A 26486-nucleotide genomic window follows, 5' to 3' on the forward strand; every position below is an offset into this window, starting at 1 on the left:
ATGATATTGCCATTGATGCCATCTGTTCACACCCCTAATCTTTCTTAGGACTCTCATATCTCCAGTCTCTAGTCTTTGGTCAAGTGTTTTACTTCTGACCCAGCTCTCAGATCCATAAGTTAAAATTGGTTTAAACACTGTCTTGTATACAGCTAATTTAGTGTTTTGACTTTTCTTTTTATTCCATATTTTATTATTATTATATTTTATTATTTTTCTCTTATTCCAACTATTTGTCTTAAAGTGAAAATCTGATCCTGAAACCTCGGTTAGGCCTATATTCAGCGTTTTCTTCACCAAACTTCTCTTCCACAATTTTTCTTAGCCATTTCTCAAGTATACTTGCATAAATCTTACTAGGACCACTCAATAAGGAAATACCTCTCTGATTGTCACATTCAGTTTTGTTTCCCTGTTTTATAGATGGGTACCCTGAGAGCTCTATTCCAAAAATCTGGAATTCAATCCTTTGACTAAATCTTTTGAATTATGCAGTTCAGTCACTGTAAAACTTTTATGCCTCCATATGAGGATAGACCGAGGGTGTGTGTGGATTGCAGAAATTGGTTGGTAGAAGATAAAGAGGGGATATAATAGAAACGATTAAGTTGCTTAAAGGGTTTTATAGGATTGATACAGGGGAAATGTTTCAGCACTTGGCTAGAGGGACCAGAACAAAGAGTCATCCTTGAAAGTTGAATGAAGGTGAGGTTAGTAGAGGTGTGATGGCTAGATTTTTTTATATTTTTTTATTGAGGCCTTCATGGAGTCAAAAGACTCATCGTGGGCGGTCCCCCCTAAGAAACACAAAGTCTATCATGCCACTCCTTAAACTCATTGACCGTTCTCACTCTCACCACTCCATCAGGCAATGCATTCCATGGTTCAACCACCCTCCATGCAAAGAAACCACTCCTCACCCTCTTTCTCACCGTTTCCTTTCGTAACTTCCAGGGATGGCCACTTGTCATCACTCCTTCCCGCTGTTCAACCAAGCGAAAGAACTCCCCAGTGTCAACCCTGTAACCACCTCTCAACAGTTTAAAAGTCTCAATCATATCACCTCTTCTTCTTCTATCCACCAAACTCTGCCAATCCTTATAACTATCATTGTACAGTCTTTAAACCATCTTTGTTATCTACCTTTTTACCCTTTCCACAGTTAATTTATCCCCTTTAGATGCTGACCTGCAGAGATAATGTTTTATCTCTGCAGGTCAGCATCCTTCTCATTATTGCAGCAATCCTCTGTGTTACCTTCACCACCTTTGCAATATGTCCCCTAAATTTCAGGTTTCTATTAATCATTAACCCCAGATCTCTTGTCTCCCCTACTTCCTCCAGTATAACTCCTCCCATAGAGAATGCAGTGTCCCATCGATGCTTCCCAAACCTTAAGACCTTACATTTTGCTGCATTAAACTGAAATCCCCATTCATTTGCCCATCTATCTAGCTTATTCAAATCCTCTAGCAGGGCTGCTGCATCTGCACTATTACTAATAATCCTTCCCAGCTTTGCATCATCCGCAAACAACTGAATATCCCCTTGCAATCCACTGACAATGTCATTGATATAAAGGTTAAACAATATAGGTCCCAGTACTGAGCCCTGTGGGACCCCACTTGTAACCCTCTACTTCCTTGAAACTGCCGCACTATACACAACTCTCTGATACCTATCGGACAGCCAGTACTGAATCCAGTTGACCAATCTGACATCCAGACCCATGTGCTGCAACTTAAATATCAGCTTATCATGTGGCACCCTGTCAAATGCCTTCGCTAAGTCTAGGAAAATAGCAGTATATGCCTTTCCCTCATCTAATGCTCTTGTAACTTTATCAAAAAACGCTAGCATATTGCTAAAACAAGAGCACCCCTTCACAAATCCATGTTGACTCTCACAGATAACATTACCCTCATCTGCCCAATGCTGTATTCGGTCGTTCACTACTTTCTCCAAGATCTTACTAACTACTGATGACACACAAACTGGCCGATAATTAGACATTTCTTGTCTGCTACCGCCCTTATGCAATGGCACTATCTTACCTTCCTTCCATTCCATGGGCACCTTTCCCACAGCCAGACTTTCATTGAAATGCCAGGTCAATGGCACTGTCAGTTCCTTAGCACATTCTCTCAAAACTCGTGGTGAAATACCATCCAGTCCCACAGCTTTACTGACATCCAGATTACTCAGCATTTGAAATACATACTCTTTTTGTACCTCTAAACCTCGAACCTGCCCTATCCTTTTAGCATTAAAACTGACTCTTCCAGGATGAAATACACCAATAAAATGTTCATTGAACAATTCCACTATGTTCTCTGCATCAGTCATTCTATTCCCATTTTTATCCCACAATATCATTCTTCCATAGTCATTTCTCCTTCTACTGGCCACATAGCTAAAAAATTCCCTACTATTTTCTTATGATCTTAGGGCCAATCTCTTCTCATATTCCAGTTTTGCCTTGCTCACCATACTAGTCACTCTCCTGGCCTGTGTCTTATATTCGTCATGCATCTGCTCTTCACCTGTCTCCTTATATCACTTCCATAGCCTCTTTTTTCATATATAGTTCCTGTTTAATATTGTTTGTCATCCACTTTACACCAAATTGTGTCCTCTTCTTCACTTGTGGAATACAGCTTACTATTGCTGCTAACAAATATTCTTTCACAATTTACCAAGCACTAATGATATCCCGGCCTTCAATTCCTCCATCCATGAAACTTCCCCAAGTTGATGTCTAAGACTATTGTAATCACCTGCAATATAATTTGACATACGTTCCCATCTCTTTGATACTCCTGCATGTCTATTCATCTTCCAAGTCAAATTCACATGGCCACTCTCTCCAACTGGTGGAAGAGATGTCATCTCGGTTATTATCAACTCTTCTGATGCTATAACCAAATCCAAAACTCTTGAACCTCTTGTTCCCTCTATTACATGTTGCCTAAGACAGTTGTCCCTCAAGAATTCTAGAAGTTCCATTCCTTTATTGCTACATGCATCTTCCTCTTCCCAATTTCTACTATTGTAGTTAAAATCTCCCATAACAATCATTCTTCTTGCACTTGCCAAACTCAACTGTCTAAACATTTCCTGGTCCCTACCTTCTGTGTCCTGGGTCTGTAGCAACACCCCACTAAATATCCCATCTTGTCCACCTCTACCTCACACCATATGCTTTCAAAATCATTAGTGTCACTGCCTTCCAAAATCTCCACTCTTAGAGGACATAGGTCTTCACTTATCATAAGCAGTACTCCACCACCACCTTTTCCCTTCCTATCCTGCCGAAAAATGCTGTACCCTGCGACTTCTATTCCTGTTATTATATCCTCTTCTGTCAAGTTGTGGATGAGTGGAATGGGTTGCCAGAGTCAGTTACGAGTGCTTTGTCTCTTAATGGGTTCCAGGATGTGTGATAAATTGTGTGAATAGACCATATCTGGATTTCTGTGCTCAGATCTGGTCACTGGGATTTGAAAGGGGATGAAGTAGACTTGGAGCGAGTGCAGAGACAGATAATAAAAATGATATCAGGACTGTGCAGTGTTGATTATGAGAATAGACTGAGGACATGCAGATTGCAGAGTTTGGCAGATAGATGCAAAGGAGGATATGATCATGACATTTAAGCTGCTGAAGGGGTATTATTGTGTTAACACTGAGGAGATTTTTCATATGATAGGAGAAGGAGTAAGATCTATCTCTGATAGTTGCAAAAGAAAGTGATGAGTAAAAGGGAGAAGTAAGTTTTTTGCATGGTAAGTGGTAGGAGCATAGAATGCATTGCCTGAAAGGATGGTTGAATGTGCAGACAGTGGATGAGTTTAAGGAGTGGTATTGAGAGTAGCTCTTTGAGTTTCATTCCATGGGAGAAGAGATAAGGAGTAGATTGGTCAAAATTACTTGAAGACATACAACATTCATGGTAATCTTGGAAGAATCACTAGTAAGGAAGAGATGTAGGGTGTTAGGGGGTGGTTGGAGTTATATCTGGTATTCTGGTAGACACATGAAAAATTTTTGTGAGGTCATTAGTGACTGACCTCACAAATTATGTGCTATTAGTGTTGGCTAATGTCTCAGTATCTCTACCTGCTTGATTTGTGCTTTGAATGAGTAAATCCAGTTGGTGTTGTGAACATTAAATCTCTGAAGAAGATAACTTCACTTTTTAAAAAGAGTGGGACTGGAGAAAATCGATATTCAAGTAGAGAAACTTGAGTTGAGAATAGTTGGCGGCATTGGGAGAGCAATAGAGATATCAGATGAATTTGATTGGAGTGTGGAAGAACTTCACATTCCTTAAAAGGCTATGTGAAGTTCTCCTCCTAGTTATACAGCTTTGACTCTTAAGTATCCTAGTCATTGAGTTTGTTGGTGTTATCAGTTGAGGTCGTATTTATGCTAAAGTGCTGATCATCAAGAAGTTCAAGCTTGGTTTCCAGCAATTTGATAGAATTTGATGGAGTAGAATTTTGCAAGAAAGCAAATGCAGATGACTGCATATATATAAGTTCCCTTCTTCATCCAGTATACTCTTTACCATATATATATATATATATATTTTTTTTTTTTAAATCATAAAATGAACTGCCAAAGAGACTTACTCTTCATCCTGACCATCATAGAGAATCCTATTTCTTCTCTGCTTATTGTGATAGTTAAGTGGAGAAACTAGTTAGGAAAAGAAAACAAGGTGTTGTATAACATGAAAAATATATAGGATTCTGTTACTAGCTAGTCTCTCAACTATCTATACAAGATACAAGTATGATACTTCAAAATTTATAGTGATTTATCAATGATTTTTCATGTCTAATTAGGTGGAAGATCTTGTCCTGATTCATTCAAGTTAACTGAAACTGATTTGTGTAACCAGGATAGTTGCACAGGCTTTCATTGGGAAGTAGGATCCTGGATGCAGTGTGTATCTTCTGAAACAGAATTTGATGGTGCAGGCACACAACGTCGGGATGTTCGATGTGTTCGTGGAAATAACTTTACAGTGTCTGATAGGAGGTAAATATTTTTATCTATCTCAATGAATAGTATGCATAATAATTATTTTTAGCATTGCAATTTTACCTGTTTAAACTTCAAAAGTTATTGTTAATGACTGTATCATCTCATAATCAGACTGTTTGCTACTAAATGTCATTTCTTTAAAGAGAATGTACGCTGTATTTTGAGATACACTAGCCCACATTATTTTGGCCTTCATATGATTCTAGTATTTAAAAAATAATATACACATGATGAAATTATGTGTATATTAAAACTATTATTATGTATATTATTAAAACTAAAACTATTAAGCAGTCTCAGAAAATGCTGCCTGAAATGTTACAAATATTGATAGAAGCAAGAAAGAAGTTATCTGACAAGGATATGGGAAACGAAGTCATCAGTAATAGAATGTCTGTAAAAATAGCTGTGTTTGAATAGTGCCAGAGAGGGTGACTAAAAGTGGTAAGAGAACTGTGAGAAATATCTGATTGAAGTTTCTTCACATGAAAATTTCATGAAGCTGTTTCATGCAGGCCAAACTCATCAGAATGCTATTTGTGGAAGTGTGGTTTGATGGTAAAAAACTATTTGGAGTAGCAATCTATAAAACAAGAACAGTATTCTACTATTTTGTTAAGATAGTGATATAAGGAAATGTGACTCTCATACTTATTCTAGAACATAAAGGATATATATGTTTAGAGGTGCAGGAGGAGAGTATTCCACATACTGAGTACTCTGGATGCTAGTAAAGCTGTGGGTCTGGATGGTATTTCACCACGAGTTTTGAGAGAATGTGCTAAGGAACTGACAGTGCCTTTGACCTGGCTTTTCAATGAAAGTCTGGCTGCAGGAAAGGTGCCCATGGAATGGAAGGAAGGTAAGATAGTGCCATTGCATAAGGGCAGTAGCAGACTGGAAGTGTCTAATTATAGGCCAGTTTGTGTGTCATCAGTAGTTGGTAAGATCTTGAAGAAAGTAGTGAAGGACCGAATACAGCATTGGGCAGATGAGGGTAATGTTATCTGTGAGAGTCAACATGGATTTGTGAAGGGGCACTCTTGTTTTAGCAATATGCTAGCATTTTATAATAAAGTTACAAGAGCATTAGATGAGGGAAAGGCATATACTGCCATTTTCTTAGACTTAGCAAAGGAATTTGACAGGGTGCCACATGATAAGTTGATATTCAAGTTGCAGCACATGGGTATGGATGTCAGATTGGTCAACTGGATTCAGGATTGGCTGTCTGATAGGTATCAGAGAGTTGTGTATGGTGGGGAAGTTTCAAGGAAGCAGAGGGTTATTACAAGTGGGGTTCCGCAGGGCTCAGTACTGGGACCTATATTGTTTAACCTTGATATCAATGACATTGTCCGTGGATTGCAGGGGGATAATCAGTTGTTTGCGGATGATGCGAAGCTGGGAAGGGTTATTAGTAATAGTGCAGATGCAGCAGCCCTGCTAGAGGATTTGAATAAGCTAGATAGATGGGCAAATGAATGGGGTGGTGTCAGTTTAATGCAGCAAAATATAAGGTCTTGAGGTTCGGGACACATTGATGGGATGCTGCATACTCTATGGGAGGAGTTAAACTGGAGGAAGTAGGGGAGACAAGAGATCTGGGGTTGATGATTGATAGAAACCTGAAATTTAGAGAACATATTACAAACATAGTGGAGGTAACACAGAGGATTGCTGCAATAATGAGAAATGCACTGACCTACAGAGATAAAATGGTTATCATTCCGTTGTATAAGACTCTGATCAGACCACACTTAGACTATTGTTCTCAGATCTGGTCCCCAGGATTTGAAGCGATAAATTAACTGTGGAAAGGGTACAAAGTCGGATAACAAAGATGGTTTCAGGACTGTACAATGATAGTTATAAGGATTGGCAGAGTTTGGTGGATAGAAGAAGAAGAGGTGATATGATTGAGACTTTTAAACTGTTGAGAGGTGGTTATAGGGTTGACAATGGGTAGTTCTTTTGTTGAACAGTGGGAAGGAGTCTTGACAAGGGGCCATCCCTGGAAGTTATGAAAGAAAACTGTGTGAAAGAGGGTGAGGAGTGGTTTCTTTGCATGGAGGGTGGTTGAGCCATGGAATGCATTGCCTGATAGAGTGGTTAGAGCGAGAACGGTTAATGCGTTTAAAGAGTGGTATGATAGACTTTGTATCTATCATACCTCCCCTTGCTGAATCTTGATAGACTTGTGTTTCTTAGAAAGGATCTCCCACGATGAGTCTTTTGACTCCATGGAGGCCTGAATAATAATAATAATATGAAACTGAAGTTATTCCCAAAGTCACAGTGCTCTGTCATTTCCATTCTTAAAAGAAATACTGCAGACAAGTGTGAAAATCACCCCCAAATTTAATATCACATGCTTTGAAAATATTACCAAGTTATACAAAAAAAAAAAAGATTAACAAATAAACAAAATATGTCAGCATTGCCCAATTTGCAGTAAAGAAACAAGGGATGAGAGATATAGTCCTAGCTCTTAGAAGAATTATAGATAGATTTGAGGAGAATAAAAATACTCCGATAGTTTTTCATTGACCTGGAGAAAGCCTTTAATAGTTTTGGTTGAAACCGAATGTTTCAAACCTTAAAAGCAATAAAGGTAGATTTGAGAGATAGAAGGCTCATATTTAATATCTAGAAATACCAAGAAGCCCAAATACAAACAACCAACAGCAAAACAAAAACAGCTACATAAAAATGTAAGACAAGGTGTTCTCTATGTTGAAGAAGCAGTAAATAAATTAACAGAACTAATAAAAAGAGGAATTGAGATAAAGTGAATTAACTGATGATATGGCAGTTATGATAATGAGGACAAACTGAAATTCATGCTGACAAAGATGAAAGGAATTTTCACAGAGTACAGCCTGAAATTAATATAAGAAAACTAAAACTACTGATCAAACACAAAACTGCAAAACTTTTGTTACCTTCTCCAAAAGACAAACGCTCACCACTGACGCTACATGGTGTATACGAAATGCCATGTTCTTATAACTTAGCTTACTATGGACAAACAGGAAGATCTGTAAATAAACGCATCTCTGAACATCAAGACCACATCTGTCTTATGAAACCTCACAAATCTGGTCTCGCTCAACATGGAGTTGAAAATGCCAACCACAGGATCCAGTGGCAACACACCAAACTACTACTTCAATCTATATATAAACATGAGCATTTTTATAAAGAAAGTGCTGAAGCCTTACGGCACAGACCCAATCTTAACTGTAACGGCTGTCTTGCTGTCCCAAAAGTTTGGGAAATTGTTATCCTCAAATGTATAAAATAAATGTATCAGTTTTAATTTAATTTAATTACAGCCCAATTGTATTTAGTCCTTAAACATGCTACTGTATGCATAGAGGGATTCCAATGTAAGCACACTAATGTTTTTTTGAATGTAATTCCTATTGTTGTTTATAACTGTACTGGTGATGTCTTATGATACTTATGACAAAATATTTATATATTATTAAAACATTAATTACTGTGGCATATGTGTGAATTTACAGTTCTGAATACTCCACAGGTTTCTATATAAGAAATTTTAACTTAGATGCTACACAAGGATGATGAGAATTAACTGAAAAGTTAGAATGATTAATAAAGACTAATAAACATGGTTCAAGAAGAGTAGTCACTACTGTACCACATTATTAAGAGAAGAAAAAGCTTAATTGGACACTACCTGATTCATGCTCACCAAACGCTTACCTGACTGCTCACCAAAATATGCTCACCAAACGCTTACCTGACTGCTCACCAAAATATGCTCACCAAACGCTTACCTGACTGCTCACCAAAATAATGGAGGAAACAGTTAGAAGGGAAGAAGCCAAGAGGTAGACTGAGAATTTCTTATATAAACGACTTAACAATAATAACTTGCACTAAAAGCTATGAAGAAATTAAAAGGAGAGCGCAGGATAGGACATTATGACATATTGATACCACTAATGAATCTTTAGATTGACACACCTGAGAAGCAGAAGACTGAACAACTAAAAATTTTCACTCATTATCCTTCTAATAGGTACCCCCCCCTCCCCACACGAAAAAAACAAACACCTTCCAGTCATTTTCTCATAGGCATTCTGTTTCTGCATTTTGCATTTTTATAGGTATTTCATGGGTGTTTCTCCATGGAACTGGCCATAACTACCATTCTTCCCCTTTCTTTTAATTATGAGAACATGAACAGCCACTGGTCAAGATCCATCCATGCACGGTTCAGCTTCAGACATGCTGAACCACTTTCTCTTCTTCTTTCTTCATTCTTCGTTTGACAAAGTATGAGAATGACAGAAGTGAATATGTGCATGGAATAAATAGTGCAGAAATAGATACACACATATTGCTGAGTGATATACTAAAGAATGTGAGAGAGGTTCAGGAACAAAAACAAGCATCAGTGGGAGTAAACGATGTCAAGTTAAGAAGAAGCAAAAAAGATGTTGTGCTGTATGGGAATTCTATAATTAAGGGTGTGAAGGATGGTAGAGTAATTAAAGCGTGTTACCCAGGGTCAAAGATTAAGGATATAACTAGGGCTGTGAAATTGCAGAAAGATAGAGTGAGTGAGATTATTGCAGTTATAGGGACGAATGATCTTCGTAGCGAAAGATTTTCTGTAAGACGGGATTTGAAGAATTTAATGAATGCAAAGAGTGAGAATGGAAAGATCATGAGTGTGCTACCACGATTTGATTGTGATGAAATGAACAGAAGAGCAATTATAGTAAATGGAATGGTGTCCAGATTGTGTAAAAGGTTTTGCAAAGAAATGAAACTGAATATTCATTTTATGAATGTCTGGGATGAGTTTGATAAAAGGAAGGAGTATTTTAAGAGAGATGGTTTGCACTTAAATGGATTAGGAGCTTGGCATTTAGAACATTTATTGATAAAGGACAGAGTAAAGGGTCATAAACAGGGAAATGGGATTTGCTAGGGAGGCAGGTGATAGAGTTAGCTGTAAATAGTACTAAGGTCATTAATCGTTGTGAAACTGGGATTAATTGTTCGCAGAATGTTAACAGTAGACAGAGTGGGGTAATTCGCACACAGGGATATTATGGGAGGAAGGGTGTATTGCAGTTTATGTATACCAATGCTCGAAGTATTAGGAATAAGTGTGAAGAATTTTTGTCATTACTGAGTACAACATGGCCAAAAATTATAGGAATTAGCGAAACTTGGTTAACCAAAAATGATATAGTTATTGGGATTGAATGTAAGGGGTACAGTATTTTCAGGCAGGACAGAGATGACAGAATGGGGGGAGGGGTTTTATTAATGATAGATGAAACATTAAAGCCAAAAAAGATAGAAGTACCTCACTGTGACAGGTATGTAGAGGGCAGTTCATTAGAGGCTGTTTGGTGTGAGATAGAGATTAACAAGGCAAAATATGTAATTGGTTGTTGCTATAATCCAAGGGGAATAAGGGAGAATGTACATAGCATGTATTGGCAAATTAGCACGATGAGTAAAGGTCAAGTAATTATTATGGGGGATTTTAACTTTGGGGACATAGATTGGGGGAAGGAATGGTCACAAGGAACAATGGAAATGGAGTTTATACATTTGTTAAGAGATAATTACCTGAGACAGCATGTGATGGAAGGGACAAGAGATTCTAGAGTGTTAGATCTGGTCATAACATCGGAGAACATATCAATAAGTAATTTAGTTACATTGTCTCCACTTGGGGAAAGCGATCATGTGGTCTTGACCTGGGAGATTGAAAGACATACTGAATATTCTAATAAGAATGGGTATATGTGGAATTACAAGGCTGGTGATTATGGCAAGCTGAGAAGTCAGCTTTCAGCTGTATTATGGCATGAGAAATTCAAGGGGAGAGATGTTGATGGTGCGTGGGAGATTCTCAAGGAGTATTTGAAGAAAGCTGTATCAGACTGTATTCCCAGAGTCAGAAGGAGAAATCAAGTAGGAGTAAAATGGATGACTAATACTATTAAACAAGAGTTGCAGATAAAGAAAAGGTTGTGGAAGACATATAAAGAAAAAGGTGATGAGCGTTCCAATGAGCAATATAAGGTACAGGCAAAGAGAGTAACCTGTATGGTAAGGAAAGCCAAAGCTAATTATGAGAGGAAACTAGCTGATGAATCCAAAAGAAACCCTAAAGAGTTCTTTCGCTATGTGGCTAGTAAAAGGAAGAATATCCATGGAAAGATTACTTTAAAAAGTGTTGATGGTAAGGAAATTACTGAAGCTAATCAAATAGTTGAGTTGCTTAGTGATCATTTCACAAAAGTGTACCATCTTCGTAGTGATAGTGCAGTGTCAGATGTGCCATTGACAGATGAGAGTATAGAGATAGATGAAATTGAGGTGCTTAATATATTAAAGAACCTTAATGCTAACACTGCCATTGGGTTAGATGGCATATCGGCCCATGTGTTACGAGAATGTGCAAGAGAATTAGCAACTCCTCTAACCAGGATGTTTAATTTAAGCCTCAGTTCTGGTAAAGTGCCAATAGAGTGGAAAGAGGGGAAAATAGTTCCATTGCACAAGGGAGGCTCTAAGACTGATGTTGCAAATTATAGACCAATCAATATATCTGGAGTGGTGGTTAAGATTTTGGAGAAATTAGTTAAAATTAGAATTCAGGACTGGGTGGACAGCAATATGATACTTTATAAGGGGCAACATGGTTTTGTGAAAGGTAGGTCTTGCCTAAGTAATTTGCTTACGTTCTATAATAAAGTAACAGTGGAGTTGGATAAAGGAAATCCTTACTCAGTGATACTGCTTGACTTTGCAAAGGCTTTTGACAGGATTCCACATGGAACTCTGTTACATAAATTAGAGCAAATGGGTTTGGATCCGAAGATGGTGATTTGGATTAAAGGATGGCTGGCAGACAGATATCAAAGAGTGGTTTACGGAGGAGCTGAGTCCAGGAAAAGGCAAGTGACTAGTGGTGTACCTCAGGGCTCAGTTCTTGGTCCTCTATTGTTTAATTTGTACATCAATGATATTGGAAATACCTTGAATGGAAATATCCACTTGTTTGCTGATGATGCAAAATTGGGAAGAGCAATAATCAATTCAAATGATGTGGATATTTTACAGGATGACTTAAATAGGCTGACGCTATGGACTGAGGTAAATGGCTGTCAGTTCAACGTGGCTAAGTGTAAGGTGATGCACTTCGGGAGGATGAAATCGCATGCTGTTTACTATATTAACGGAACTGAACTGCAGGAAGTTGATGAGATAAGAGACTTGGGAGTTATTGTGGACAGAGAACTTAAGTTTAAAGGGCATATTGCTAAGATTGCCAAAACATCACATCAAATTACATGGTTGTTGAGGAACACACTAACAAGCAGGGATAGGGAAGTTATTATTCCACTCTATAAGGCATTAATAAGGCCGCATTTGGACTATTGTGCACAGATCTGGTCGCCAGGATTTCTTGGTGATGCGGAAGTGGTAGAAAGGATTCAGAGGAGGGTTACAAAGATTGTTGCAGGTCTGTGGGATGTTCCCTATGAGGATAGATTGATGATCTGTGGGCTCCAAAAACTAGCTGATAGACGTAGGAGAGGAGATATGATAGAGGTATTTAAATTGTTAAAGGGATTTTACAGGATTGATACTGATGATATTCTTAAGACCAATGCAGGATGTGAGAGAACGAGGGGTCATCCCTGGAGATTGTGTAAGAGTGTGGTTAACAAGGGTGTTAGGACTAGATTTTTTACTTGGAGGGTTGTGAATGGGTGGAATGCTTTGCCAGAACTGGTTGTGAATGCTTCAACTGTGAATGAATTTAAGGAGAGGTATGACAGGTATTGTGTAAATAATGGTTAGTGTGTCAATGTCGGGTCTCCCGCGATGAGTCTTTTGACTCCATGGAGACACCGTTAAAATAATAATAATAATAATAATTCCATCTACCTCTTTTCTTTGGAACACCCTTATGCTGCTTTTCCAGTGAATACAACCCCCAGCTTTTCAAGAAACAAATTAATAGATTTCTTCTGTCTTCTTAACTGCTTGCCAGACGTCTTAATATCTTAATAGGCCTTACTGTCTTAAGTCTTTTGGCCTATTCTGTGCAGGGCCAATATTAAAAATAAAAAAAAAATACAACCTAGCATTACGAGGCCAAATAATAATAACAATTAATAAATAATGATTTCTTAATAAATAATGAAAACAGAAAAGGCCTGAAGTGGACTTGGTTGGAAGGGTATCATCTGCCACCTCAGAAACGCTGCAGTGCAGATGATGGATATATTTTCTATGTTCTTCTAGGTGGATATTAGCTGTTCTTTCAGTTTGTCAAAAGTACAGAATGAGCAGCAATTAGCCAATCAGACCAAGAAAAAAAAAATGTATAGTTGAGATGTTTAATAAACAATTTATTATTCATTAAGGCATTTCATCCTCATATGTGTGATATCATGCAGAGCTTGAGTGTAGTGATGGTGAATGTGTGGGCAGGAGTTTTGAGGAAAGAAGTAAATTTGATGTGAGTAAAGCAGTAGGACTTGATATGACTACATGTTTTCAGAGAACAATCCAGTGAATTAACTGCAGCCTTAATGTACTTGTTTTGCTAAACAAATATGTCTAGAGCATTATTACTTTTATTTATCACTTCACAAAAAGAAGTGATAAGAAAAGACTTTGAATTATAGACCAATCTGTATGTCTGGAATATTGGTTAAAGTGTTGGAGAGGCTAGGGTTCAGAATTGGGTTGATAACAGTAACGTTCTCAGTAGTGGTAAGTATAAGTTTGTTAAAGGGAGGTTGGGGCTTAGCAGTCTACCTACATGTTACAAGATGATAGATTTGTTGGATAAGGGAAATGCATATACAGTGTATATACTCATATTGATGTTTAATGGAGAAATTATGCATCTAAAAATAATAATTCACTAACTAATGTTATTTAGCTAATTAGATTATAAGCCAACATTTCATCTTGGTCACCAAGCCATCTTCCTAGACACAAAACAAAACTGAGCACTTGCATGTAGGCACACCAGCAGGAAGGCAAAAACAGACTGATTTCAACAGGCTGGTTGCTAGACCTAACTACTCTTTATGGATGCAGTGGTGGAATTGGGCAGAAATTCTCCCAGTGGTTGCCTGCAGATATTTGGCAATGTGATGCAGCCAAATTTATTTAGGTTTGGAGAATTTTGTAGTGCTGAAGCAAATTCCAAGAACAGTCTCTCTAATTTATATCTGTTTCTGTATAAGAAGGAATACCCCCCCCCACACACACACACGCACTACAGTTGTTCCAGGGTAGTATCATCTGCCACCTCAGAAACGCTGCAGTGCAGATGATGGATATATTTTCTATGTTCTTCTAGGTGGATATTAGCTGTTCTTTCAGTTTGTCAGAAGGATAAAAGAGTGCAGGAACAATGGATACTGTGGCCACCAAGATGATCAGGATGGTGAGATAAGAGTAGGTAATTTTTGGTATGGCCTGAAGGAGGTCCATATGTTATGCCTTTTAAGAATGCATTCCATTTTTCTGAACTTCTCCCAGATGTAGGGGATGGCAATGGATTTTTTTGTGTTCTGGATTTTGGAGGGAAGGGTTTGGAGATTGGTCAGAGAGCTCTGTTAATTTTGTGAAAGGGGAAGCATTTCACAAAACATTTCACAAATATAATTTGAATTTGGTGGAGAGGCTAGCATGATCTGAGCAAATAGTTATAGTTTATTAGTTACGGTATAATAACACCATACTCATTAAGAAGGCATGTGACCAGAGTGTCGAGGAAGGATAGACACTTATTGTAAAGTGTCTATCCTTCTCTAGAAGAGCCTTCCTCGTGAGGTATTCCATATGAAGAAATTTTTGTTGCTTAAAAACAACATGCCTTAACAGATTCCTTCTCCCTGCTCACACACAGTACCAGTTTACTGTTTTAACAGTTTTCCTTTTCACTGGATCCTTGGGAGTTGGCCACATAGTGAAGAGCATACCTCGATAGCAAACATGAATGCATAGGCAACATAGTGGAGCTATATTGTTAGTTTGAGAGGGGCAGTGTTTATGACTGCATATTCAAAATGTTCCATGAAAATATTGGTAGTTGGGGAGAAAGGGGGACCCATGGCTGTGCCTTGTCTGCTTGCAGGTTTTTCTCTGCCATGTAAAATAGCCAGGGTGTGCAGTGAAAGTGAATAAAGTGGATAAGTTAAGTGCGGGTGACCAGCCTTGGTGCAGGACCTGATCTGAGACTACAGAAATATCAATAGCAACCACATAATTTCCACCTTCTCTTATCTTGTTACCTAATAATGCCCAGTGCACTAGATGAGATCTCCATAATTAGGCTGACGTTTATCTCCAGCATTTCCCATATCAACACTGTGAGCAAGAAGGTGAGGAGTGGTTTCTTTGCATGGAGGGTGGTTGAACCATGGAATGCATTGCCTGATAGCGTGGTGAGAGTGAGAATGGTCAATGAGTTTAAGGAGTGGTATTTCCTAGGAAGGACCTCCCACGATGAGTCTTTTGACTCCTTGGAGGCCTAAATAATAATAATAATAAACACATTGCATCTGTTTGTTTCAAAAAAATTAGACGTCTTCTCTAAATATTGCTTTCACCTGTCCAGTCATTATACAATTTTAGATCCATCCAAATTTTACAGTACTGCTTTCACATTTGGGATAGTATGCCATAATTTTCTCAAATAATTCTTGATACTGTTCAGCAGAGGACAGTCAAGCTAATCTCTAATTCATCTTTCAACAGACTTCGGCCGCTCTCTCATAGAGTCCCTTTTTGCTTTGTACCTTTTCCACAGTTACTTGCATAACTGTTTCACAGGACTGGCATTAATCATGCTTTCTTTACTTTTCTGCTGAACTTATGAGTCCAACAGGCAATAGCTTCATTTACAGGTCATCTGCTAATCCACTGAACTTGCTTCTCCCATTCCTCTTATTCCATTTACCTCCATTCTCTAGACCAGCCTTCCCCATGAGATATTCCATATAAAGAAATTTCTGTTGCTTAAAAAGAGCATAAATTAATTGATTCCTTCTCCCTTAACCTCCTCTGCCTACTCATGATTCCAGTTTGCTGTTGGTTTTGAAAAAGTTCTCATGTACTTGGGGCTGATATATAAAATTTTTCACTTTCCAAACATTGAAGACAGGTTGCAAAGATTATGATAGAGAGCACAGATAATTTCATAATTAGCTAATGGTGCAGAAGTCATTAGACAGGAGAATATGGAGGAAACTTATTAGAAACAGTGACCCTACTTAAGTGTGTAAGCTGCAGAAGAGGATTTAAGATAATTTATTAAAGCATTTAATGTGTGAAAGTGTAATGTGTATATAAATGCAAGTTTGCTTTCTCTATTGCAGCATGCCTTAGAATATTTTTAAAGTATTAAGTTTCCCCCCCCCCCACACACACACACACTTGGTTACAAAGTGACCAAGCAACCTTTTGTTTGCTTGCATTTGGGTTAAAGGATAAAAAACAAGAATATGCAGTCGAACTTTGCTGTAATGAGAATGGAAATAATGAGATCATGGCCATAACGAGCAAAAAGCCATGATGATTTTAATTTATGCATATTCCCATGCAGTTGTTCACCTTTATAATGAGTGTACTACACAGATGCGCCATACACATTTTGGTAACTATGCAAATGTTCTTAATTTCTTGGGTAGTTCTTGGAATCAACAAAAATAAAATGAGTGACTTAGCTTTTATAACTTCTTGCATCGGATTACAGGGTTTATAACCTAATCTTGCCTTTGGGATTCATCCTGACTCTACCTACCTCTCCAGGGGTCTGGCCTCTGCTCTTCCCTCCTCACTTTACCCAAACACTGCCACAACTATAAAATCAGTTAAAAACAAACCCTTCCATTAGAAGCATATCTACTAAATGGAAGTGTCACTCGGTTCTTGAAAAAAGTCAGGATTATTCATTTAGAACATGATATGAAAAAATGTTGTCATCTTCAACAGCACTGACATTGTGGAACAATAAAGATGTTTACATATCAAAACTGGAAAACAATATAACTGAAACAAAAAAATTTAGAAAGTGTGATCTTACAAAAATCGATGAAGCATTGCTTTAATGGTTCATTCACTATGCAAAGTACTGAATTTTTCATAAACAGACTGATCTTAAATTCTCAAGGAAAAATTTGCTAACAGTTTGGACACAACGATTTTGTATGTAACAATGGTTGACTGGATCAATTTATAAACTGACATGATATTATGTCAGTTTTTGAAAAGACTAATTGAAATTATGAAAGTAAATGCAAATTAAAAGGAACATAAAAAAAAAAAAAGAGTTTGGTTTACTAATTGAAATTGTTTATTATTAATTAGCATTGTTTTTAATTATGGAGAAATAAACAATTAAGTAATAAATGCATGGTTTTAAAATTATGGACAAATAAGTTGTGTTTAATATTAAGTATATTGTAGTTTATTCAAGCATATTCATACAAATAATATCAAGGTATGAAATTATATTATTTTTTTCTTTCCAATACTTCTTTTTTTTTTTTTGAATCTTTTATTTTTTATTGAGTTATTGAGAATTAAAAAAAATAGGATGTAGATTTAACTCATTACTGATATAATGAGTAATGGTCATAACGAGGAACTTTTGTTGATCTTCTGATGCTTGTTATAACCAAGTTCAGCTGTAGTTTCTTGTCATGTATAACAAACATGCTTGCAGTTGAACAGTTAATATTCTAATGTTTTTAGGTGTATGCCACTTCCAAAACCTGCAAAACAAAGGAATTGTACAGTACTCCGTGCAGTGGATTGTGCCACTACAAAGTTTACTGAATGGACACCTTGTTCCAGTGATTGCAATTCAGGTAATTCTGTTATATGCACATTGTATAGAATGTAATACAAGAAATACCTTCTAAGAAAAGAGAGGGGGATTTAGTAGAATGTGGTTATAACTCTTTTGACATTTCATTAAATTAAAGATGCCAAGAAATTATATTCTTGTTTAATCCTTATTCCAAGTTTAAGCAAACCAAGTTTGCATGTGAAGTATCTTCATGATTAGGCTACTTCTATAAAGAGGCTAATGGTTTCACATTAATTGTTTTAGTATCCCATAATGTAAAGTACAGATTCTTGTCGGTGGGAGCCAGACCTAGAAGAGATATCAAGGTATCTCTTCTGAGTCTGCCTCCCACTGATGAGACCCCAATATAGGTCAAAACTGGTCTGAGTATTGACCCTTCCCATAATGCATAACAATACACTCACTCAACAGTATGTGTGCTTTGCATTATGGGATATTAAGACAATTAATGTGAAGTCATTAGCTTTGTTATATAAGTAGCATAATAGTGATGATACTTCAGGTGCAAGCTTTGTTTGCTTACACTTTGGATAAAAGATTAAACAATAATATCATTTCTTAGCATCTTTAATTTGTAACCAAGTGAAAAAAACTTTCAGTATCTTTGACATTTCTTCAGAGCTGGTACAAAAGTAGAGCAGGAGATTTCTTCTGTATTAGGGATTTCTCCAAATTAAGTCTTAGCTTCACTTAACACGTTCGCTGCCACGCTACTTCAGCATAGTCTGTTCCCATACGCCGAGCAATTTCACTTCTTCAAGGTCAGTATGGTAATCTCGTTGCCGGCAGTAAGCATCGTACGAGTATACTCGTAGTTGGCTTGTGTAGAGCATATACCATCTATGAGAATACACAGTTTTGATGCTAGCTCCACAAGCCAAGCATTTTCACTTCTTCAGGGTCAGTACAGTAATCTCATTGCCAGCGGTAAGCGTCATACGAGTATACTCATAGTTGGTAGTGACCGTGTTAAATGAAAAATAAAAAAATAAAATTTACTTATCTTAGTTTTTAACAATAAGACAAGAAAATTATAAAGAAGCTCAATAAGATGTTTAATAAAAAAAAAAGGCAAGAAATTAAAAATCATTATTTATTTTTATCATGTGTACCTACTTGGTATCTATCACATCTCTCCTTCAAAAACAATCACTGCGAGCTTCAGTGCTTACTGGCAGCTTATTCTACTTAACCATGAAACTAACTTAGACTTCACATTCTTCATGGCTTTTACTCAGCCTCCTGAGATGATCTTAGGTTCTCTCCTCACCTAACATGAACTATAAGCTTATCCCTGTATTAAGATTGTATGTCTACCTTGTATGTTTTGTTTTTAATCATATCTCACCTCCGCCATGTATTACTCAAATAGATGTTTGATGCCGTGGGCATAGATATTTGTGATAAAAATGCTAGTGGTGGTGGTGGTTAGGGGTAGATGGCATTGGTATAGTTGCAGTTCATTGTAGTTAGTGAATTGAGTGGTGAAAACAGAGTTGTAGAATAGGTACCCTCTCTCGATGAGTCTTTGGAGGTGTCACATAATAATAATAATAGTCATCATCCTTCATCCTCTAATAACCCTGCTACTTCTTTTACACTTCCATGCAAATCGTTCATTTTAACTCGTGCAGTTGGTTCATTTACACTTCCTCTTCTCTTTCCACAGCTTCAGTCACTATACTGGTTGTCCACCCTCTCAAACATATCTTCAGCACTTGTTACATTCATGTCAACTGAATCCTCAATCAAAGCTATTCTCACTTTTTTTCTCTCACTCTTTTTTTGCTGTTTAACATTCCAGACTCTGTTACAATCATTTACATTCAAATTCTCTTTCAATGACATCTTCCATCTTCAAACTTTCCAGTCTCTCTTCTAATTGAGCAACTCATTTTTCACCTGCATTATTTCACTCCTCACTTTCCTAATTTCTAATGATGCAGAGCCTAGAGCTAATGCTGAAGCTGTGTTGATTACATTAAACATCTGATTCTTTCCCAGTCCTTTAGGTAGCTAGGTCTGTCCCCCATTTTTCAGTTGAGTAGAATCTAAACTAGAGGGTGAAGGGAATGGGGATTTCAACCATGAATCTTGAAGTGCAAATTGTCACAATAAATTAAATATCTCATTCTGAAATATCACAAAAAAAACCATATCTGATATTTTTGTGCAGCTTCATATGATGGTAATTCAGGTTGGATTTGGTGGTCCTTGTCCCAACACAATGATATTGTGACAAGAACCTCTTGGAATGACAAAATGACTTGTATGACTCCTTCTGAGTAACACCATTCACACTTTGATTCCTTGACTTAGGAAATACAGGCAATCCAGATATATCCTTATATGTCATTATGGAGCCACTACTTGACGTTAAGAATCAGCAAAAGGTAAAATGATTAGTAAAATAAGACTGGGATGCTGGGTTCACTGTCCTGTATTATACTTCGAGTAATATGATTAGTGTTAATAACTCAGGTAATATAGACTAATACTTGACTATCTCCACATGACATTGATTCTGTGAAATGAGGTTGAGTATGGACTAATTCAACAGCAGTAAGAATGGGCAACTAATTTTAACTGAACTTGACATAGCACTTTGGTGTAAACTTGAAAGATACTCTGTTGCCACCATTGACTCCAGTTTAATTAGTGTATCTCCACAAGGTTGCAATCCTTATACTATCACTGAACACTGTACTAGAGGAATTTTCCAATATAGTTAGATGCTGATAATACTAGCCTTCTTTCACTTGTTCAACATTACCTCCTCAGATATACCTTAGAGAAAATGGAGATGGATATGACACTAGTTATGTGGATAAGAAGGTGGCTGCTGGACAGATATCAAAAAGTGGAGCTGGTGAAAGATAGTGACTAGTGGTGCTAGGACATGTAGATGATGTGGATAAGGGTAGAATGTGAAGGGTTTAGTATTTCCACGGAAGATAGAGAAGATAGGATGGGAGAGAGGGGGGGGGGTACTGCTGATGATAGCAGATGAATTGCACCCAAAAAGAATAGGAGATAGGCAAGAGGATGGCTGTTCATTTCAAGCAATCTGGTGTGAGATTAACGCCAATAAGACAAAATATATGGTTGGTTGCTACTATAGGCTAGGGAGTTCCAGGGATGATTTAGATGACATGCATCAGCATATTAGTACTAGTGCAGGTAGCATGATTATTATGGAGTATTTCAACTATGGAGATATAGATTGGAAAGAAGAAAGATCACATGGCAGGAAGGAAATGAAAATTATACACCAATTGAGAGATAGTTACTTCTGGCCGCATGTGATGGAGAGGACTCGAGTTGCAAGAGTATTGGACCACTTGGCCATAGGATCAGAAGAGCAGTCCATAACTAAGGTGGTCACATGGCCTCTGATTGGGAAAAGTGATCATGTGGTCTTGAATTAGAAGATTGTAAAAAATGAGGAATATTCTGTCAAGAAGGGGTATATGCAGAATTACAAGGCAGGTGATTATGACAAGCTTAAGAGGATACTCGAAGCTGTGTCAGGCATAAAATCCTGCAAGGGAAAAATGTTAGTAGTGCATGGGAGATAGTTAAGGGTCATCTAGGGGAAGCTGTATTAATTGTATACCTAAAGGTAAGGAGGGTTAATCAGGTAGGAATTAAATGCATGACTAATATCATTAAGCATGAGCTTCAGAAAAAGGAAATGCTGTGGAGGGTATATAAGAAGAAAAGCGAGTAGCAAACTCGTGGCCGTACAAGGGCCAGGCAAGAAAGGTGACCATTATGGTAAGGAAGGCAAAATCAGATTACGAGAAGAAACTAGCCAAGCAGGTGAAGGGAAATCCCAAAGAGTTCTTTCTCTGTGAAGTAAGAGGAAAAATGACTATGGAAGAATAATGGTAATGAGTGCTGATGGTAACGAGGCAACAGAAGCAGATAAAACCCCAAGAAGTCTCTCTCACATATGTACAGCATTAAACTCACTTGTATGATATGCCCTTACAAAGTGGTCACTCAAACACAACTATTTTGTCTGCTTCTATCACCTTGTTGCTATCAAGTTATTTGCTTGTGATATCGACTGACATTTTGAGGGAGGGATGTACAAGGGAACTGGCAATGCCTTTGACTAGGCTCTTTAATTTAAGTCTGAGCTCTAGTAGAGTTCCAAGGGAGTGGAAAGAGGACCAAATAATTCCCTTCCATAAGGGAGGTTCTAAGACTTCAGTAACAAATTATAGACCAATCGGTATCTCAGGAGCAGTGGTAAAAGTACTGGAAAAATTGAACAAAAAAAGAGAATCCAGGAAAAGTTGGATAAGAATATGATATTCTATGAGGAGGCCACATTGCTTTGGGAAGGGGTCAGCTATGGCTTAACAATTTACTAACTTTTTATAATGTAATGACAGCTGAATTAGATAAGGGAAATGGCTTCAGGATGATTCTGCTGGATTTTGCAAAGGTATTTGACCGAATACCACATGGAATTCTGTTATGCAAATGAGAACAAATGGGGATGGATATGACACTGGTTATGTGGATAAGAGGGTGGCTGCTAGACAGATATCAAAAAAGTGGTATACAGAGGAGCAGAATCCAGGAAAAAGCTCGTGAATAGTGGTGTGTCACAAGCTTCAGTGCTAGAACCATTAATTTGTATATAAATGATATAGGAAATAACCTGAAAGGAAATATTTAGTTGTTTGCTGATGATGCAAAATTAGGTATAGTAATAGTGAATCAAGGCAATATGCAGAGCTTGCAGGATGATTTAAATTAGGCTGTCAGTATAGGCAAAAGAAAATTGGTGTTAGTTTAAATGTGAACAAATGTAGAGTTATGCATTTTAAGATAAATAGATTACAAGCTGTGTACCACATTGATGGAACTGTACTCCAGGAAATAGATGAAGCTAGTGATTTAGGGATGCTGGTAACCAGAGTTGAAGTTTAGAGCACATATTGCTAAGGTTGCTTGGCTATTGAAGAATACACTAACAAGTAGAGATAAGGAAGTTGTTATTCCTCTTTATAAGAATTCGACACATCCACATCTGAATTATTGTTGCTCAGGTCTGGTCTGAGTTTCTGGGGATGAGGTAGTGTGAAGAGGATTCAGAGGTGAGCAACCAAGATTGCCAGTAGTCTGTGGAATGTTTGTTATGAGGATAGATTGAGGGTGTGGACTGCAAAAGTTTGTTGATAGGCAAAAAGAGGGGATATGATAGGAACATTTAAGTTACTTGAAGGGTTTTATTTATTATTATTATTATCCAGGCCTCCATGGAGTGAAAAGACTCATCGTGGGAGGTCATTTTTAGGAAACACAAAGTTTATCATACCACTCCTTGAATCCATTGACCGTTCCCGCTCCAGCCACTCTCTCTCTCAGGCAGTGCATTTCAAGGTTCAACCACCCTCCACGCAAAGAAACCACTTCTCACCCTCTTGCGCACGGCCTCTTTTCATAACTTCCAGGGATGGCCCCTTGTCATCGCTCCTTCCCACTGTTCCACCAAGTGAAAGAACTCTCCAATGTCTACCCTCTAACTGCCTCTCAACAGTTTAAAAGTCTCAATCATATCACCTCTCCTCCCCCTATCCACCAAACTCTGCAGTCCACATTCCCTCAGTCAATCCTCATAACTCATATTGTACTGTCCTGAAACCATCTTTGTTATCTGCCTCTGTACCCTTTCTACAGTCAATTTATCCTCTTCAAATCCCGGGGACGAAATCTGAGAACAATAGTCTAAGTGTGCCTTATACAATGGAATGATAACTCTTTTATCTCTGCAGGTCAGCATCCTTCTCAGTATTGCAGCAATCCTCTGAGTTACCCTCACCTTTTATAGTATTGATTCAGAGAAAATGTTTCAGCACTTAGCTAGAGGGATCAGAACAAGAGGTCATCCCTGGAAGTTGAGTAAAAGTGTGGTTACTAGGGGTATGAATACTAGATGTTTGACTTGGAGGGTGTTAAATGAATGGAATGGGTTGCCAGAGTCATTTGTTAGTACTTTGCCTGTTTGTGGGTTCAAGGAGAGGTATAATTGATTATGTAGATAAATTGGGCCTCCTATGATGAGTATTCAGACTCCATGGAGAGGTGCCCATATAATATTAGTGATAATAATATGCTTAAGCACTTCTGGTGTGTCAGGTCTTGATTCTTGACATCTGTTCCATAATGAGGTACATACACCTTCTCATTGAACTTTTCTCAGACCAGGTATAACTATCCTAGATGACAATTATTTACTTAGTGATGAAATGATGCCAATCTCAAAAAAAAAAAAAAAAAAAAAAACTTTCTAAGAAAATACAAACTGTTAATATTGATTCAAATTTTAACAGTAATTTTCTTTGCTTTTTAAATACACTCAAACAAATCCAAAATAAACCAGGCAGTTGATGCTAGGTTTTTTTTTTATTTTTTTTTTTTAAAGATTTGAAAAATTAGTATTTAGTTTACACACCAGTTGTTCATTAAGCAATTCTTTGTAAATACTGGCCAGTATATATTTTAAGTACTTTTGCTTTAAGGAAGCAAAATAACATTAAATACAGAACTGTAAATTTTCCTACTGAACAACTGCAAAAAGTATATTTCATCCACTACTAAATTTACACTGCTTGGGAAAAAGTCAATGGATACCCCCATGGGCAAGGTGCATCATGCCAAGTAACGAGTCACATGTTTGTAGCCATGTGACTCGTTAACGTATAAATTGAAAGTGACTGTATAAATTGGAAGGATATAATTAATGCTTCTAAGTCAGTGCAACTGTGTCTAGCTGAAATGGCTGCCAGAAGGGAACTGACAGAGTTTAAAAGAGTTGTTATAATAGGATGCTATGTTGCAGGCCTATCTATTGTTGACAAATTGGGCAACTGCAAGTGCTATCCACAATGAACAACCCACCCCACTCACCAAATGTGAGTGTGGGATACTACAAAAGATAATATAAAATCCACCATTCATTAGCAGACACGTTGAATGTGGAGTTCTCGGCATCGACTGAAACACAAAAACATTCAGAACCAATGCTCACAACATAGTTTTCCATGATAGGACCACAATATGCATGCTCCACATTGCCTGAACCAACATGCATCATTATCTTCAGTAGTGCAAAGAGTGTGTATGGAAGCTTGGAAAGCTATGTTATGGAGCAACAAATCATCCTACCCAGGGCCGTCTGCAGATTAGATGGCGCATTGAGGCAAATAATTAAATATTGCCCCTGATGGATTATAAGACAAAAATATAAGAAAATCTCCAATTGCTATTTTGTTTTTATTACAAGACAAACATTAATGCAAAACGATTACATAATAATGTTGATTAAATGTTTGCTCTACGGGGATATGATTATATCACACAATAAAACGGTTTATAAGCTCTTCTAAATTTAAATTATAAGCTATGTTTGCCTCTATTGATATAGTTGCTAGACTAACCAATGGTTTAGTCTAGCAACTATATCAATAGTTGCTAGATGATCAATAGTTGCTAGCAACTATATCAATAGTTGCTAGATTCGTGAACAGCAGTGACCAATGGTCACTGCTGTTCACAAATAATTTTTAATCAGTCTAAGCTTGGAAAAACTTCTTTCCGTACTTGCTACGTTAACAGGAATTGTTAGCGAAGCGAACGGTGCCTACTGCAACATGGTTGAACGAGCACCCTTATTAAGCCGCACAGTGAGGCAGGCTGCCTCCATGCTACACCCTGTCGACGGTACTGATCCTACCACCCTCGACTAAGCAGATGGATGGGTGTGGTGAATGTCTCTTACCAGATTGTGTAACCCCTACCATGAAATTCAGAGGTGACAATGTGATGGTATGGACCTGTTTTTCCTGGTTTGGACTCAGACTTCTGTTTGTGGTGCCACAAACATTGAACTCTGAGAGGTATCTGAACGTTCTGGATAATGCAATGCTTCCTACTTTGTGGCATTTTTATGGAACTGACCATTGTCTCTTTCAGTAAGACAATGCACTGTGTCATATGGCTGCTGCAGTAACTGTATGGTTTATAGGCATGAACATCACCATACTTGACTGGCCTCCACAGAGCCCTGATCTCAACCCTGTTGGACATCTGTGGGATGAACTTGAGCATTGAATAGGGTGAAGGACATCTGCCCCACAATATTCCGGAACCTCATTATGTGCCTATAGGAAGAATGGCCCAAAATTCTCATCGACTGAAACACAGCCGATGAGATTTTGAATTTTCTTTCATAAATCATCAAAAATAAGTCAAGCATTATGTAGGAAAACCACAGTCATTTTTCCTTTTATAAAATGTCTAATTATCTTATAAGTGTGGTTTTCCCACGTAATGCTTGATTTATTTTTGATGACTGAACTAAAGAGAAATCAGAACAGAAACTATCCATTATGAAAAGAGTAATATTTAGCACCAGTATATACCATTGCAAGTTTAGTGAATTAGTTCATAATTCAAATACACATGCAACAATTCTCAAAGCAACTTGGAAAATATAAGTAAAAAATAT

General features: G+C 37.5%; 1 protein-coding gene across 6 annotated transcripts in view; it reads left to right on the top strand.

Moving 5' to 3' along the window:
- LOC150093608 (thrombospondin type-1 domain-containing protein 7B-like) overlaps window positions 1-26486 on the top strand; it is a 950748-nt gene that overhangs the window by 455823 nt on the left and 468439 nt on the right. For all 6 annotated transcript variants that reach the window (XM_090412735.1, XM_090412734.1, XM_090412733.1 and 3 more), the window contains exons 11-12: window positions 4851-5046; window positions 17842-17957. In XM_090412735.1, coding sequence (XP_090268861.1) covers window positions 4851-5046; window positions 17842-17957 — 312 coding nt within the window. The remainder of the gene's footprint in view (window positions 1-4850; window positions 5047-17841; window positions 17958-26486) is intronic.

Source organism: Typopeltis vanoorti, chromosome 23 (genome assembly GCF_054136105.1).
Source record: "Typopeltis vanoorti isolate ZY-2024b chromosome 23, IOZ_Tvanoo_1.0, whole genome shotgun sequence".
Lineage (NCBI taxonomy): Eukaryota > Metazoa > Arthropoda > Arachnida > Uropygi > Thelyphonidae > Typopeltis > Typopeltis vanoorti.